The 18,858-nt window shown below is 47.0% G+C and overlaps 1 protein-coding gene across 1 annotated transcript in view; it reads left to right on the top strand.

The window, feature by feature from the left end:
* LOC149344130 (neprilysin-2-like) overlaps positions 1–18,858 on the top strand; it is a 195,513-nt gene that overhangs the window by 7,002 nt on the left and 169,653 nt on the right. Inside the window, exon 4 of the mRNA XM_089547153.1 lies at positions 10,186–10,235. Coding sequence (XP_089403279.1) covers positions 10,186–10,235 — 50 coding nt within the window. The remainder of the gene's footprint in view (positions 1–10,185; positions 10,236–18,858) is intronic.

Genomic DNA, 18,858 nt, shown 5'->3' with positions numbered 1-18,858 from the left:
CAGTACAAAAGCGACTGTAACATTGTTTTCGTCTCTTTTCGTTGAATTTACAGCAATTTTTTATCGTCAATATCAATGGATACATAGCGCAGGTGTGGCGTATGATATTACTAGCCCTCTTAGTTCAGGGTCGAATCCAGTAGGCAGTTTTTGAAGTTTTTGTGCTTTCATACAATTTATGCAAATTTCAATGCAATCGCATTTAGGTTGTCGCTTTGCAGAAATCACCGTGTTTCTCAGCTACGAAATTCCTTGATTATTTGCAGGATCGTGACGCCATCAGCTTCGTTAAACTTGAAATCTAACGATTAGAATGTTGCAGTACGTTCGATTGGATTACCGTACTGTATTATACTAACCCAACACACCCTTCTTCCGCCTTAATCCGCACACCAATACTTACTATTCTGCCTTAATCCACCCAAAAATCTGAATAGTCCGCCTCAACCCATTTTATGTGCTGAGCCTTCTTCCGAAATTTTATGGATCCTTAGAATATTTGAGCGGGACAACTTTCCAATGCTGTGTCATTTTTTTAAGGGACCTAGTTATGAAGACCCCAACTTTTTTGTTTGTATGACACCTAAGCTTCGGACTTCGAGCGTTTGATAAAATGCCAATCTTCTTGCGACCATCTTCAGGCACACAAACATTCAGTACTGCTACATGATGCTCTGTTGAAAGACTTGCAGCAAAAACAGTGACAGACAGATTTGAGTGCGATTATTCCTGTGCGACAGTGTGTCCTGCGACCTTTTATATCGAAAGTTCTACTTTACGAACAAAGCTGCCAGAGCCGGACCATCGCTGAAGCATTGATGTTGACACAGCATAAGGAAATAAAATAAGTACTGCCGCGACCGGGATTCGAACTCGTGGCTGCGCGAAGATCTGCTTCGCAGTCTACTGCACGAGCACTATGCCGTTGCCGCAGCCTAACGCGCCTTGGTTTAACACACTCTCTCACAGTGTGCATTGCACATCGTCGTATTCATCCACTTCCATTTCCGGCACGAACAGATCGTATCAGCATGACCTCGATCAGAGCCTAACCTGAGTCTAATCTCGTCACCAAACGTGCTGACTACCCAGCAAAGCATAACCATGAGCCAATCAAGCTAAACACACGCTTTCCCACATCTCCTTGGTTTAACTACGGTAAAGCCCTAACATTTCTTGTCCAGCTTCGAGAAGTAAAACTTTTCCCTATTTAGCTTGGCTTCTTCTTGAAACATCCTGCCTCAGCACAGCTGCAACGAGGAAACGAGGATTTATAATTTTAATCTGACAGTCAAAATCGCATAAAAAGTAATCTTGCACATAAACTCGCCATTATCACACTAGTCCACCACGTATTTACACTCTCTCCAATGCACCATTCGGTGAAGCGCACCGCTACCTGCGCTTCTTCGGTCATGCGCCTTTAGCTGTTGTAACTAGATGGCACCACACTTCTTAGTTTCTTGGATGCAGCGGCACCCACGGTCTAATAAAACTTTCATCGACAAGGCTCATAATAGCTTTCGGTTAGTGTCTGGCGGGTGAGATTTAGGTTATTTTTTTCTGCAGAAACTTTGCCGACGCGCAATCGCTATCACGCTCGCTGATCATGCATGGCTTCCAGCATCGGAATTACATAAATCATTGCGCATGAACTGAGTTAAAAATTCTTAGAAAAATTTTCTACAGCGTTTCCATTGAAACCGTTACCGAATGTACCACCTTATGCAGCAAGCATTCCGTTGGGCGAAAAAAATTTGGTCCTTAAAATTCAGTGTTCTGTCCCTTTAATCCTCTTGCTGAATGCTGGCGCTACCACCGTACCATATCCCGGAGACTAACGAATTATGACCTGGATTTTAACCTAGATTTTAGAGATAACATTATCCATTCAAGAGGCAGCCTTCACGCGACGATGTGTGGTCTCCATAGACAATGTTACGGTATCGACGAGTACAGCCTTTCTCAAAAATAATCAGCCCAGTGACTTGAATCTAAGCCGTCTATGCGGATCTCAGAAGTTTCAGCGGACATTTGAGTACCAATTGTTTCCTCCATCTAGAGGTTTTGAACGCTGTTGATGGCTTAATTATGCCAGGCAGCATAGCCGAGAAGCAAGCCACTGATAGCTGATATTTTCACAAAGGCTATGCATCCAAGTAAGCATTTTACGTAGGCCGCACAAAAGCCACATGGCTATCGTAAGTGATGAAATGGAAGTGAGGAAAAAAAGCGGTAACAGCACAAAAAAAGTCATCTTAGGCACTTAATAGTCTATATGTGTGATAAAGCGTAAGCACCCGACACTCTATAGAGTGTCTATAGACTTCTCTCTACAAAATTTATAAACTGTGTATAGAAAAATCCTAAATAATAGTCTATAGGCAATACAATTGTCATAGACGGTCTATAGACAATCTATAGATATATGGCCATACACTTTTAGTAGACTTTTGTCTATAGACGTTCTATAGACTACGAATATACCAAAAGCAATATCTATAGAAAGTAAATAGAGTCAATAAGAAGTCTATCGACTGGCTATAGACCATTTTTTTTGATTCGGTATGTTTTAGTATGAGCGTTAGCACGGTCCACAATACGGCCGTTTATAGCACTTGGTCTACTGTCAGTCTGACGCGCTTGTCTGCGCATGCGCGTGCGCAGTGCTGACAGATATCAGCGCACACTATCATGTGGTGTAGTCACAGATGGACCGAATCTTTTCTTTGTTATGACTGGGCTTCAAGGTTAAAGCCGGACGTTCCCTACACAGTTATTCTCCCCTTCGTGAGAAAAACAAAGAAATCAGCTGGCGCTGTTGTGGTCGTGGTGGTAACAAGTGAACAAACACAACAACCAGAACTGTCTTTGTCGCGCCTGCACTCAGGGATTGAAAAAGGAGGTGTGTGTGTTGCACTCTGCCGCGGAGGTTTCTGTGGCTAGCGTGTCAGCAGGAATATTTGATGCTAGAGAGCGCCCTGAATAAATTGCTGAATAGAGCGACTTGTGAGCACAGCGCAAGGTTGAATTCCGTGGGGCGTCGTGCAAAAATATGAATATCCTGTTTTGCGCAAAATGTTTCTTGGAGAATTTTTGCTGCCGCTATTTGTTAAGTGGTATATAATATTGATCTTGACAAAGCGCACTTCAATGTAGACATATAGATCATGCTGGTGAACGTATCCCCGTAGTGAATAGAAGGAGGTAAGGTGTGTGTTGTGATTATTGTTGGCCTTCGTTACAAATTTCAAGCCGAGCAAAAAGTCTGTTATATCTAACAGATTTATGAAAAAGTCAGTTATATCTAGCACATTTATTAAACATCCGCGCCTTGTGAAGCATGCCTTGTCAACTGGAAATTGCAACCTTGCTTCATTGCCTATCCCGTTCCTGAGCGTCATGAAAACAATAGATTGTTGTTTAAACCGTACAAATGGTATAGCTTTACAAAGGTATGGTATGTACTTCTTCTCTTATAAATTCACGGAATATGCATTAATTGCAGTTTTCACAAAATCATCTGCAGCAGAGTAGACATTTGGGCTAGCTGTGTGATTTCATGGTGGAACAACTTAGAGCACACAGAACAGGAGAGGAGACACTACAACCGCTGACTCCCAACTAAGATTTATAAGAAAAGCGGAACGGAATATATACAGTAACCACCTAAGACCGCTTACGTCATATCCACGGCAAAACAGGTTACGTGCATCGGGTGAAAGAGATATCTAAACAAGAGATGCGCGCGTGTGCACCCGGTTGCTCAAGTACCTGAATTCCATATCCAACAGGCCCACTGAAGGTTCGCTGACGCACCGGTTGCCGGTTTTTTCTAATAAATAAGGGTTCCATTAGCTCCCGGGTCACGTTGTCTTGGTGGCGAAAAGGCACATTAGTTCTGTGGAAAAGGGGGTGCATTTGCAAACCTGGCAGTGTGCGGGTAGGTTGTCTACCCGCATGTGCCGCCTTTCATTCCTTGTAAAAAGTGTGTTGTTTATCGGTTGCCACTGTCTTGCGGTAAAGAGTATATCGGGCAAACGGGGCGCTGTGTAAACGTAAGGCGTTTTGAGCACCGCAACTTACTCGGTAGTGACTCGCGAGACAACCTACCCGCACACTGCCGGGGTATCAAATGCAACCCCCCTTCCCGACAACTACCGTAATTTCCGGTGTATAAGACGCACCCTTGTATAAGGCGCACCTCCCATATATGCAAGCTGTCACTGAAAAAGTTCGTATATAAGACGCACCCGTGTATAAGATGCACCCCAGTTCACCCAGTTAGGCTAGTGAGGCTTAATTAAACAGGCTTGCGCGACTATCGCGAAATGCACCGTACCTGTGAGCAATTCTTAAGCAACGCTAAGTGATCAAAAAAGGCAACACTCACGCCATACCCGTCCACGTTTTAGCAAAAAAGAAAGAAAAACAATACAGCTCCCCATATGTCCATAACAACATTTTATTTCTACTTGAAACCTTCGAAGTCTTCATCTTCACATGCACTATCAAAAGGTTCACCCATTTCTGGAAGCAACTCGGCTGAAACATGCACTACGTACACGGAGCAAAAAAAGTTGCAAAGGGTGACTAAAAAAGAACGCCGGCTTGTCTTGACAATGGCGAGAAGCGCGATTGTCACCATCTTTTGGCGCTTCTCATTACTTTTGCTTGGGGCCTTCGAAACAGCCGGGCTTTTGTGATCCCGGAAGTCGTCATCCCCGCCGCTTCATGATAAAGATCACCTAGAATGTCGCGCACGGCGGTCCCGGTATTGAAGTATTAACCGTGTTACAACCGCGTTATTGGTAGTGACATTTTTTAGGTGAAAAAAGCTTGAGCATGAACCGGAGTAATCGATGAACTCGCAAAAAAAGATGAAAAATTCGCATATAAGACGCACCCTTGTATAGGACGCACCAGCAAGATTTTCGAAAAAAAGCCGCGTCTTATACACCGGAAAATACGGTAATCTGCTTTTTCGCCACCAAGACAAGGTGACGCGGGAGCTCATGGATGCCTTCTTTATTAGAAAAAAATGGCAACCGGTGAGTAAGCGAACCTTCAGTAACCCTGTCAGATATGGAATGCAGATACTTGAACAACCGGGTGCACACGCGCGCCGCTCTTGTTTAGATCTCTTTCACGCCATGCACGTAATCTGTTTCCCCGTGGATATGACGTAAGCGGTCTTAGGTGGTTACTGTATATATTCCGTTCCGCTTTTCTTATAAACCTTAGTTGCGAGTCAGCGCTTGTAGTGTCTCCCCTCTTGTTCTGTGTGCTCTAAGTCTGCGCTGTTGTTCCATCATGAATTCACAGAATCGTCATATTTCTCCCATTCTCATGCACGCTCGTTGGCTTATTTTGCGTCAGTTTTGCTTGGAGCTAAAATGAGAGAGATCATTAAAGCAGCCTTCAGGCACGCAAAGTAGCCAGGATCACGTTGAAGAAAAAACGGTTAAAAACAGTTTAATTTGTGACATCATGCTTTTTCACGGACCACCCTGTTCTTCATGGCTGCATAATCTTACAGCATGAACAACCAAAGCGTTAAACAGAAATAGGAAAATGAGTGCCGCGGCAGTGGATGTGTACTAGAGCAAAAGAGCTATCGTGGACATTGTCTTAAACAGGTGCATGAGAAAATGCAATACTTCATGTGAGAAGGTACCCCTACAGGAGCTGAATCAGGGGCACGAAACGACGTCTTCCAGGCCTTTATGTTCGCTGTTGAGTGCGAGGGAACGGCGCACGCGAGGAGAGCCGCTGCTTCGAGTTCAAGCCTTGCGTTCTGTTACAGCGAGGTTCTGAACGGAACAGCTTGCTGCAAGTTTTCACAAGTTAGTTCTCATCATTAGCTCTCCATGGATCTGCTTCGTTAGCCCATACTTGAGCGAAATTTGCGCCTCGTACCTGCTGCTGGTACTTTTATAATTAGAGAGTTTCATTTCTTTCAGTAGGATCACGCACGCAATTACCGCAGGACGAAAATGCGAGAAAGGCGCTCCCTCTGCATGGATCCCCTTGGAACCATATACAGGGTCTGTTCTGAAAGTAGTAGGACTTATGTCTTTTTCCAAATTTTATTCACGATAATAGTACAAATGATTAGAATTTTTCAAAGGAGCACCCTTCCGCATCTGCACACTACTGCCAATGAGTTTTCCAGTTTTCGTACGCCTACAGGAACGCCTGGACCGGAATGTTGTTTAGCTCCCTTGTCACGGCCTGTTGAACTGCCTCTACCGATCCGTGATGCTTCTCCTTGAGCGTCGACTTCATTCTCAGGAAGAGAAAAAAGTCTGGCGGGTTCAAGTCTGGCGGGTTCAAGGAGCGAGGCAGCGTTGCTACCTTGTGCTAGGCAAGATACTACATTACGAGGAACCCTGTGTGGCTCGGCGCGTTGTCATGGTGCAGCCGCCATTTGTTGGCGATGGCTGGGCGGACACGAACAATGCGTTTTCGCAGTCTTCCGAGGACTTCTAGGTAAAAAAACTGCATTAACTGTTTGTCTGGGTGGTACGAACTCTTTGTGGGTGACTCCATGTCGATCAAAAAAGCAAATGAGCATGGGCTTTTCCTTGGATATGCTCTTTCGCGCTTTCTTGGGGCGTGGGGAAGAAGGGGTGGGCCATTCTGAGCTCTGCCGCTTGCTCTCCATGTCGTATTCAAACACCCACGTTGCGTCACAGGTCACTACGTTATCCGAAAAATCGGGGTTCTGATTCACGCGATGAAGAAGATCTTGGCAGAATGCTTTGCGGCTGGCATTTTTTTTCCTCTGACAACACTCGCGGCACCAACTTCGCGCAAACTTTTCTCATGGCTAAGTTTTCCGTCAGGATCTCAAAAACTTGGGTTTGAGGAATGCTAGAATCATCAGCAATCATTCTGATACTCATCCTGCGATCACTGTTAAGTAAATTTTTCATCACGACACATTTTCGTTGGTCTTCCTGGTCGATGAGCGTCCGGAGCGGTCGTCGTCTTTCACTCTTTCCCTACCTTCTCTGAACAGCTTGTGCCACTCAAAAACACCTGATCTACCAATGGCAGCATCACCGTAGGCCTCCTTAATTATGTCGTTAGTCTTTTTGCCCGTTTTACAAAGCTTTACACAAAACTTTTTTGCGTATCGCTGATCCAGTAAACACTCCATGATTCTGCGTGACGAGGTGTTTCGACAGGAGTCCACAGTACAAGCGACCTACTCTCTTCAACGGCTGAGAGCAGACTGCCAATGTCGTTCCCCAGCGTTCCCAATATCCCCCTTCGCCGATCCTGCGCGCGCAGACAACCCTTCGTCCGCCCGTTCGTCCAGGAAAAAACCAGTCCTACTACTTTCAGAACAGACCCTGTATTTAAGAAAATAGCAGTACCGCTTCTTTATGTGAGCATATACTCAAAGGCCTATTGCGCCGTGATCAGCTTCCTTCCATATCACCGACAAACGAGCGGTCACAGGAGAAATATTTTTGCCCGCTCGTACCAATGTAGGCCCCTTTTCTCTTCAGCATCACTCGTAAAAATCACCTTGAAGTTTATGTTTCTGCCGAGGGCCTATAAGTCATGTTTGTTCATAGGACGACCACGATGACCAAAACACGTGCACAAGATAATAGTACACTGCGCCGTGCGGCTCGACATGGAAAGCCTAATTGAGAGCGTCTAAACCAAAATTGTGGACGCAAAAGGTGTGGGATGAAGTCTTAGCTATCAGAATGCTACTACATTCATAGGCGGAGTCCCAGTGTGTCCGGGAAATAGCACGAGCCTCGCACGGTAAAAATAATTTCATTTTGGTTCCTTGCAATCTCTCGTCATTTGTTTTTGCAATATTTACTCTGTTCTAATGCACCCCTCGATTGTAAGCGCACCTGTTTTCTAAGGTCCGAAAACAATGCAGTGACTTCGATTGGAACGCGCACCAGGTTTTAACGCTTTTTAAAGAACACGCACACGAGTTATAGCTTTTCTTATGTCGTTCCTTCGCCCTATTGTCACCGTCCCCAGCAGAGGCCTCGGAAGCACACCAGATGCTTCACTTCGATAACATAATGATGAGTTCCTCTTCCGACGGGAGCTTCGGTGCGGGTCAGAGCTCGGCGAACGTCGCAAAGCGAGATGACGCTTTGCGCCCTAGACGGGAGCGCCGGTGTCAGTTGCGGGCTTAGAAGATTCGCAAGGTCGCCATTATTGTAACCCATCGCCTTAGTGAACTCGGCACGTCTTTGCTGCTGACGTTGCCATGTTGGCTCAAGTGCAGGTCGGAGCCTTGCTGACGGGGCGTCACATGCGCTTTTGAGACCTCTGGGTTTCCAAGACTGCTCTTGATCTTGGGTTTTCAATCGATATAATCTTGGGTTTCGAAGATCATATCCATAGGCGCGACTATCAAGCCGCCATTTCTTTGATGGTGGGACAGCAGGGTGCTGCTCACGTAATTCATTTTCGTACTCGGTTACAACGCGCATATCAGTTCTACGCTTTTTTTTTGTTCCGAAAAAGAAGTGCGCATCAGAATTGAGTAAATGCGGTATACTGTACTTGGTGGCACTCCCAGAAAGCCATAAGACTAGCCAAATGCTGCACAGAATAACGTCTCATCCACGTCAAACTGCGCGTTAAGGCAATAGCGTTAAAGCTCTCGTTTTGCAGGAAATCCGGCGTCGCCATCATCGGTGTCATCGACGTTGAGCGGAAAATCCCCGAAGCAGCAACCAGGTGGGTCAGCTATATATCACGTTACCTTGTGACGTCATCACAACCTGCCCACTGGATTGTGGGCAAGCGTAACACAGCAGAAGGTGACAGCTAAATTAAAGGTTGGTCACTCGGAAAAGAGCAACCTGGGTCGCACAAACCCCACGGCTGGCAGCATGCGCCATCGCAGGGCAGTGGCGCATCGTTTGCCTGCTGCACCCCCGTGCCAATAGTGGTATGGTGACCCCCCAGGGATCTGTGAGCATAAAGACGAGAATGGCCAATTGCACATATGTGGGCGTTAACAAATTAACGCTATCGCGTGATAGCCTTAATGTGAAGCTTAAGTGTGCACTCCAATTTTTTAACATGTTCAGTTATACAGCCCGTGCTTCGTAAGTCACAGAATACCCACTGTTCTGTCTAGTAGCCATCTTAAGAACTAGATAGCAACGGGGGCTCGGAGCATTCTTCACAGCTGACCACTTGGTTAATGTTCCAGATTTACAGTATGTGCCCTCTTAGTAATAGCCTACGGGCCCGTGAAAAGTAATCTCCATTTCTCCTCTCCCCTTTCTACCTCTCCCTTCGTTCCCGTTCCGACGTGTGGGGCTACATACTGGGCGTTGCCTAGTTATCCGCCTTGCCTTTACGTTCTTCTTTCCCTCTCTTTCTCTCTGCTCCCAGCGATCAAATAACTCCAAACATCAACGCGCATCAACAATGGATGATTTCTAAACTATACTTCAAAATGTACTTTGACGCGAGCACATATGCTTGATAAGGCGTTATTGCATGCTTTTCAAGGCATTAAGCCCCACTGTCTGGAGTGTAATAAAGATGTAAAATTAATTCACAGGGACACCTTATCTGTTGGGAGTGCGATAGCATAGAAGCTGCTGATGACTTTACCGAAATTGACGTCATTTTCGGTCTAATTAAGCCACTCCCCTTCCGTAACTAAGAATTATCCGCTCTGGTGACGTTACTACGCTCCAGCTAATGGGAATTATTTGATCAGGTGACGTCCCCTAACTGCAGCCAATGGCGAATTTTATGACAAAAGACACAACCCCCCCCCCCCCCCCCGCCCCTGAATTATGCTTTTAGAGCTGTCGTGTTATTAAGTACTACACTTTAAAAAAATATTCTATCTAAAGTTATAGGAACACCGAGACCTCGTATGCTTTTCTATGCAAGGAAGTGTCCCCCATTTTAACGAATTGTGGTATAGTTTATACACTCCTTGTATTTTTTGTATTATACTTGAAGTAGAAATGTTACAGCGCAAACACAGGGACAAGAGAGACGAAATACGCACACAAGCGATAACGCTTGTGTGTGTGTTTCGTCTCTCTTGTCTGTGTCTTAGTTTGCGCTATAGGATTTCTACTTCAAGATGAACTACGAACTCGCCCAACAAGAAGTTTAGTGAAGTTTGTATTATAGAAAGCTTGTGTTTTATTTCCGCTGCAGCTGTTCCTCGCATCGACGTTGAGGGAGATGGCGGCCCTGCAGCCGAGTCGGCGGTAAGAGCACAAAACCATTTTATAAGGGCCACCACCCAGTGTACAGTGCAGTGTCAATTTTTATTAAGGCTACCGCCAGCAGTACAAAAAGTGGTCAATCAACGCTACAGATTCATAATAAAGCTTCTATAGGCGCTGTTTCGGTCGGTTTTATTTCACTCTTTCAGCATTCAGTCTCATCTAGTTGAAGCAGTCAGATAACGGCAGTCTCATCTAGTTCTTCGTGAATAATTAGGTTGGATAAACAGAGCACGAAGAAGGCGAACACAAAACAGACCGACAGGGCGGCACAAGGGTTCGTTTTTTTCCAGTTTTGTGTTCTTCTTTCTGCATTCTTCGTCTTCTGTTCATCTGCCTATATCTTTCCAGGGAAACCAAACAGGGCGCGGAAAATCCATGGCAGACGATTGCGAAAGTGGACGACTTGCGAAGATCAGATGTGCATGCGCGAAGAAGGGGTGGGAGTGTAATGAATGCAAATGCGTACTAAACGGATATCTTAAAGTAGCGGAGCCCGACGCAGACTTCTGTCGTAATGACAGAACTGGCCACCAGAGTGACGTTTTCTGGTTTCTTCTGCAAGAAGCCGGAATGTAGCGGTGTGTTGGGGCTTCGAAGGGGTACTAGTTCAAACAGTCAAGATTACTAGAACCTCTCATGATATTCAGAGCGCTGAATCAAGCGAAAACCGTTCATACAAAATGTACTACATCACACATTACTAGCGAAAAAGTGAGCGCCGAAAGAAATCGCCGCCCGTCACGGCTACCGTCTATCATCGCGAAGTACGGAGCGACCATTGTCGCTGCGTGGCGGCGCGTCAGTCCTTGAAACTGGTGAATACCATTACAGCAACATTCGCATTATTAATACGTAAGTCAATATGATCCACATAGTTTATCGGTGTTAATCGATATTAACACTAATAAATCGCGCAAAATGGCGCTTTAAATATCTTTCGCTTAGTCAATAAAAATATATGCCACAACCAACACTTCCCAATCAATAAGTGTGAAAACATTACAACGACATGTGAAAGCAGGAAATGATTAAATCTTTGCGTCTTTCAGAGCTATTTGCCGTTTGTGCATGAGCGCAAAAGTAAAGCAACGCATTCATTTTAAACCGCTATCCAGTCTTCTTGCGGAGCGAGAAGTAACAAACTCTCGGCTGCACAATTTCAGCAAAGGGTTGTTTGCGATTGCGAAGGTAATAGCGCGAATTCATTATTTTAGGGAAGCTACACGCTAAAGGAGCTCAACAGATATATTTGCCTTACTTATTCTCAAATGCGAGTGAACCAATGACTGGCGGGTGAGCTAACATGTGCTTCAGAAATGCTTCACTGAAGTCTTTCTTCGCATTAACTTCACCGTCCGCAGGGAGCTCGTGACGTTTTCCACCTTCATAGGAGGCTCCGAGCGACTTATGCAGGTTCGAGATAATAGGAGTGCTGCAGCCGGATGACGTGTACGATTTCGATTTTCCTAAGTTGTCGAACTCGGGTAGAAAGCCGGAATATCAAATAGCTCAGTTCGGTTTTGAGATCCAGCACAACAAGCGGGCCAGGTGAAGTGCGAGAACGGTTTCTGGCACAAGCGGCACCTGTGAAAAGGCACCACATACATAGAAAGACAGCAGGCGCGTGGAAACATCCTAGCATGAGCCGCCGTAGCACTCCTTACAACAGTCCTGCGAGGCAAAGATGAGGATGGGATTGGGGGTGCGGGATTCTTCATCGAGACAGGGAGCGCTTGCTACAGAGGGCTATGAGGGTAGAGAGAGCAACGAGATATTGTCGAGTGAGCTTCCGTGCTGACGCACATATAGAAGTAAAAACGGATGAGACCAGTTGTTTCGTATCTGGAAGCGTTGTAGACGTAAACAATGAAGCGAATAATGTCGGCCTTGCTCTTAGATATGAATCTTCAAACAAGGAGAAGGCTGTTTCTAAGCGCGCGCCTGGTGCGCTTTGTGTGATCATTGATTTGCGGATAGTACTGGGTTGAGTGACGACAATGGCGAGTGGAGCAGCTTTTACAACGTCTACAGTAAACCTGCTCCCAGGATCACAGAGGATTTCGCTGTTAAACCTTTCTCAAAAAGGAGAAGAAAGGCCGAGACGTCAGTGACGGTGGCGCATGAGATCGTGGCTGCTTCGATGCTTAGCGTCACTTGGTTGACGCACATATTCGACGCGAGTGTACAGGAGGTTTTGGTCATGCTTGAGTGTAATAATTCCATGGCCAAGCCATTCTTGTCCCGGGCAGCCAAAGAGTTATGGGAAAAAAAAATTCAAGGCTTCACTTAAAGGTTTTGAACAGCGGAAGAAACGATGTGTAACCATAGAGGTGGTATTTTACCGCTGAGCACACGGTCGTAAAATGATATGATATGATCAGGGAAAAGCTTGAAGTGCAGTAAGGTGTGCTGTCAAACACGCTAACAGATACGTGCTATGCAACACAGGGGTTGTGTACAGAGTACCGCTCACCTATGGAAAAGTTTTTAAGGCGGAAGCGTTTAATGCCTCATCGTTGTAAGCAGGAGTTGTCGACAGAAATGTCACGCTTTTCAATTGGTCGAAATGGTTGGAACGTCACAGTGCGCGAATTTCAAACAGGCCAACTGTACTTGGCTATTAACCATGCAACCAATTAAAGGGATGGTATAGTGATGCTCGAAGTAAGTGATGCTGAGTTTAGTTCATTGCTTGATTACCCAGGTAACCTAGCTAACCTTTCTACTCAGACCAGATATATAAATAAATCCGAGTAGGATATTGGTCGAGTTGGGGAATCGAACCAGGGTCTCCGTAGTGCGAGACGAGCACGCAACCACTCCGCCATGCCAGCTCGATGGTTTGGAAAGAACAAAGGAACGTCTAGTGAATACGCTGCCTTCGTTAACTCCCATCTTCCTCCCTGCCCTTACCGAGAGGTTCAGGTGTCCACCGAGATATGCGAGATCGACACATTTCGTTTCCTCAAAAATCAATTTACCGATGAGCAAGGCGTAGAGCCGAACAGGCGATGGCATTCTGTGGACCCTTGCAGCGCTTCAAGACGCTGTAGCGATCCCCTCTTAGAGGCGAAGCTCAACATCTTAACCGCACATCAGTGACACAAGCAGCAACACCGCGCTTAAGGCTTCCGCCTCACCGCACTTTAGGTCAACAAAGTGCTCCCCCCCCCCCCCCCCCCTGAATTTTTATGTGCAGACGGGAAGGTGCCTAAACGTTCGTCTCAAAGAACACGAGCTGTCGCTAGAGGCCTTGTCCACTTCTTCCAATCCTGTCATTCACTGCCGTGACTGTGGCAAAGAAGGGAACAAAGTATGTTCACCGGAGTTGGGGGCTGTCGATATTGTCCACAGCGGCAGAATCAGCTACGCCGGGAGATAACGGAAGCTTATCTCATCGCCACATCGCACATCCCGTGTGTCTCAAAACTTCCTGTGGTGTTACGCTCTATCGAAGTGGATTATCCTGCCTTAATAATGCAACTCCATGATTTTATAGCATACGTGTTCTTTCAACTTTTTGTGCTTTTTGTGTGCGTGTGTTTTTATGCCCTGTGCGCATGCGGGCATTCTGTTGGAATGTTTTAACACCATGAGTTTTTCCTAACAGAAATTAAGTTGATAGCGCTTCGTGCGTGTGCGTGTTTCTTGCTTTGTCCTTGTTTCTTCGCACTGTTCAAACATGCTAAACTTCCGCCAAAACACCCAGTTTTCGGTTCTACTGAACCACACTCAAGCTCCGCCTTATGATCCTTCAGAAACCGGAGGTCTTATTTGCGTATGACAACGCAGATACTGATAGCGTTCTTTCTCGCGGGGAGATCGCGGGGAGTACGAATAATACCACTCATTGCGCAATGATGCAGAGTTCAGCGATGCGCCGCTACCTCGACAGGTGGCTGTTTCAAACAGAGCCACCGGTGCGGCTTCTGAGACCCGGGTTGCTCTTCCCAGGCAACCTCGCGTGATCAGACAATAATTTTGCTGCCGCCTGCCGCGGTGGCCAGTTTGCTCGCAATCCGGTCGCCAGGTTGCGACGACGGCACAAAGTCACGTGACCTAGTTAGAAGGCAGGGAACATGCTTATCTCGAAACGCCCACGACGGGGTTGTCGCTGAGCGGCAGCTTAACGATGTCGCGTTCAAAACACGGCAAACTCTGCTGATATATCCCCGACCCGCTTGCACTCCAGTTTCACATCCGCAGAAATATAATACGGTCATTCAGGTGTAGGTGTTCCCGCTCTTTTTTTCATCTGGCAGGGACCAGATGTTAACCCACCACCGGCGGAGGAAGCAACCATCCCTGCAGATCAACCTCCAGTAGCAGGAGATCCCATGAGCCCTGTTCCTAGTGAGGTAAGCTCTAATGATGCTGTTGAACGCAGCCTTAATTACCAGTTTTTGTTGAATTACTTTTCATGACTAACATTTTCAAGCTTTGTTTACTGCAAAGCCGTTCAACTAAGAGGGAGGCTCCCATTTCTCCGGGAACACAGGGGCGTTTATGCAGATCTTCACAGACAAGTTTATTCTAGGCATATACAAGTTCAGATTGAAGAACCCCACGAGATGCTGTCCTGCTCGATTTACTTGCCGATAATCTCCACATCCCTAAGCTGGGGTACGTGACTATTCGAAGACTAATGGTCAGCTGGCTGTATCTGTAGGCCTCACTCCCGCTAGGTGTCCCCAGGAACATGCTTGTCCTGCAACAGTTATGATAAAATCACCAGCGTCGACGTGGCACACCAATCGCATTCCGGTGGGGACGCCCATGTAGCCGAAGTATAGCGTCGTGCTCGAAACGCTGCACGTATGCAGAAGGCAACAGCTACATGTGCGCAGCGGATCCTGCAAAGGGAAGTGCTCTTGGGATGCAGACCTCGAAAATTCTGCACGACAAGATCATTCCCTTACCTACACGATCCTTAATTCACTGCCTTCTTCATCTTGCACCCAAGGGTGACGAGGGGTTGATCAAGGGTGAGACAGATTTTGTGGCCTTCCTTTCATGAAAGCGATTTCCTATTTTTTATTTCTCCCACTATGAATTATCAGGAACCCTCCCAGAATCAAACCACAATCATCACCTACCAAAGGGCCGTAGCACCATTCCGAGCAAATGCAGCAATAGGAAACTTGAGGTGGACCAGCTAGCAGTCCTCATCCGCGTTAGCACGAGGATCATGATCATTTATAGTGTGTTAGTGCGCGGTGTGTTAGTGCAAGGCGTTCAAGTGTGTATAAAATGACCAGTTTAAAGGGCTTGCGTTCTGCAAATATGGCCGCTAAGATGTATTTTGCTACTTTCCGCAAGAGATTCAAGCATAACAGTGGGTGGCTGCTTCGAAAGACACGATTTCAAGCTCCCTAGAACACTACTATTGGTAAGCTAGGATTACCTCTGCGACAATAGCTATTCCCATAGATTTCCGATGAGGCGTCGACTGAGGCTACTACTCAAGTCAGTTCGTGAGGACCGGCACAATGCTGAAGAATTCGTTCCAATATTAGGTTTTGTTATTCCCAACAACGAGAGCTTCGCGATTTAAACTGCGAATACAGTGTGCACGGCGCATTCTGTATTTATTCTTCATTGAAATGCGACCACCGCGGTCAAGGTCGGGCTGTCGAAGTCGTGATTAGCGGCCGAATGCCGTAGCACCTGACAAAGATCGGCCGGTATTATATTACTTGCAACATAATCTTTCAGACTATTATTAGGTCACACGAAGAGCTAAATGGGAAGAAAAAATAAAGGAAAAGGCTACCAGAAAGCAAGCAGCAGCACTTCCTTCCTGCGTCTGTCACGCACAGGTTAGACACGCATTTTAAATTGCAATTGTACCGACTTTACACCCAAGCCAAATTCCGTGTTTCGTGTTCATTTTAGACATGTCGGCATATAGGAGGAAAATTTTACAGCTCAGTATTCGTGGAAAGGGCAGAAGGCAGACGACCCTCCCGCAGCCAAATCACCTATTCAGCGTTCTTGCGGCCACAAGCATCAATTAGCCGCCACTGTGTGCGCTACGCCTTTCCCACATTGCGTTACTTGTATGCACCAAGTCTTGACTATGAAAGAGGCTACAAAGTTTTGACCCTAGGACAATGTAGTTCTTCTTAATTGCGCAGAACTTCGATGAAACCTACGAATGCTGTCGTGAAGGCTTCAAAGCTTAGCTGTGAAATAGTGTTGTCCCACGAGTGACCTGCCTGGAAGCTATGACAGAATGATCAGTGTATCGCAGACCAGCCGAATAACGTTTAAATATACAACATATATAGTAAAGTGTAAGGGCATAATGGGTGAACAGCGCCACCCGGGAAAGACAGAAAAAGAAGGAAACAGCACAGACGAGCGTGGACGCGCAACTACATCTTTTATTCAGATAGCTACAGTCACAAGACACAACCGCTCCAGCGCACATTCGGAGAGTACAATCTGAAAGAAACCGTGCCAGCCGTACATCACTCAACCGTTATAACAAAAAACCCAGTAACCAGTGAAAACCAGTGAAATGGGCCACAGCCTCCACTGATGGCTGTTCCAAACTCAGCCACAGGTGCGGCTTCGGAGACCGAGGCTGCTCCTCCCGAGCAACCTCTCGCTATCAATCAATAATTTAGGTGCCGCCTGCCACGGTGGCCAGTTTGCTCGCAATCCGGTCGCTAGGTTGCGACGACACGTAGTCACGAGACATAGGTAGCAGGCAGCCAACCTGCCTTTCTCGACCCGCCGACGACGGGGTTGTCGCTGATCGGCACCTTAACGCTGTCGCGTTCAAAACACGGCAAACTATGCTCATATATCCCCAACCCACTTGGACTCCAGTTGCACCTGCGCAAAAATACAATACGGTCATGCTGGTGTAGGTGTTTACGCTCCTTTTTTCTTTTGGCAGGGGCCATCCGGAGACCTACCACCGGGGGCGGCCGACACTAGCCCTGCAGATCAACCTCCAACAGGAGGAGATCCCATGAGCCCTGTTCCTAGTGAGGTGAGCGCTAATGGTCTTGTCGAACTCAGTCTTAATAACCAGCCTTTGTTAGATTACTTTTCGTGACTAACATTTTCAAATTTTCTTTACTGCAAAGTCGCTCAACTCAGTTGGAGGCTGCCATTGCTCGAGGAACCACAGAGGCGTTTGTGCAGAACTTTACACTCAAGTGTATGCTACACATATTTCAGATTGAAGAATCCCACGAGATGCTGTCCTACTCGATTTACTGGCCGATAATCTCCACATACCTAAGCCGTAGTACGTGACTAATGGAAGTCAAGTGGTCAGCTGCCTGTATCTACTGGGTCACTTCCACTAGGCGTTGTTAGAGATGGAGGGGTCCTGGAGATGACTAACTCGTTTAGCCCCACAGGTACCGGCTCCGAATGACGTTGACGGACTGCGCTATCGAGGAAACTGTACAGAAGGGTTCATTCTACATATTTACAGATGAGAATCGAATGCAATGCAATGCTGCGATCACACAACAACATCCCGTTAAATACGGTTCGCGTTCCCCAGATCCCTGACTGGGGAACTTGGTTCGAATAACGTTGTCCAATCGGATGGGCCATTGATGACGCTGGCGGTACCAGCCACGGCACGGGGCGGTGCTGAAGTTCTCTCGCTCTCTCACAGCTCGGGGGATGAGAAGGGGAAGACAGTCATCAAACACAGATGCGTCACCTTGACCACTGCCGCAAGTTTTCTGTGCGTTGCCTCCGTGGGAAAGCAGAATCCCGCAGTCTCCTCGCAGGTGGTTGAACCTTCTCGAACTCCCCAGCCGGGAGGCCGAAGCACGAGACCCATTCGACACAGCGTCTTTCAATTAGCAGCCTCGCTCAGCGTGACCTTGCGTAGCATCATCCCGTTCGGTGACCCGAAGGCCGACTCGGCCAACGTATACCGCTGCGTCCGCCGTGCTTCATGTGCATCTCTGCTTCCAGCGTTGCTGCTGCTGTCACAAGTTCTCGCCGCATCTTTGCCTAACGACGACACTCGTCTGACAGTAATTTCTCCCAGGTCCGTGGGACACAGCCTCCTTCGATCGGTTCGGAGGTTCGGTGATTTGGAGTGCAACAGCCCCGGCCGTCGTCGTCTATGCTTCTGCCGCCGGCGCCAGGCCTCGTCATATCCCTTGCTTTGCGATGAGTCACACCCGGCTTCCAGGACCACGTTGTCCACTCTTAACAGCTCGTCCGCGGCCCGAAAAATCTCGAATGGCCAGCGTTCACGACCGCTGGGCAGGAAGAGATGAGGCCGGAGTCGGGTGGAAGGGCTGGTTTCCAGAAATGGCATCCAAGCTCGAACATTCAACAAAGAATGGCACCAGTGGACTGTTCCACGAGACAGGGCACTGACCCACAAGCAAGCGCTCGGAATTTGCCAAAGACCCACCAGGCTTCCCACAATGACAACAAATGTTTACTAAAACATGATTGGATTTTGGCGCAATTTTGGTGCCGAGAAAGCGCAAAATATCCCGATTGAAATCGCCCAAGACGGACTGCTTGGACCAAGGTTAAAAACAAAAACCCACACACAGTAGGTGGTCCTACCAAGTACTCCTGTCTACAACAATCGGCTGAATCC

This window comes from Amblyomma mixtum, chromosome 5 (assembly GCF_055824585.1).
Source record: "Amblyomma mixtum isolate Tamu chromosome 5, ASM5582458v1, whole genome shotgun sequence".
NCBI classification, from domain to species: Eukaryota; Metazoa; Arthropoda; class Arachnida; order Ixodida; family Ixodidae; genus Amblyomma; species Amblyomma mixtum.
This window is presented reverse-complemented; position numbering and strand designations above follow the sequence as displayed.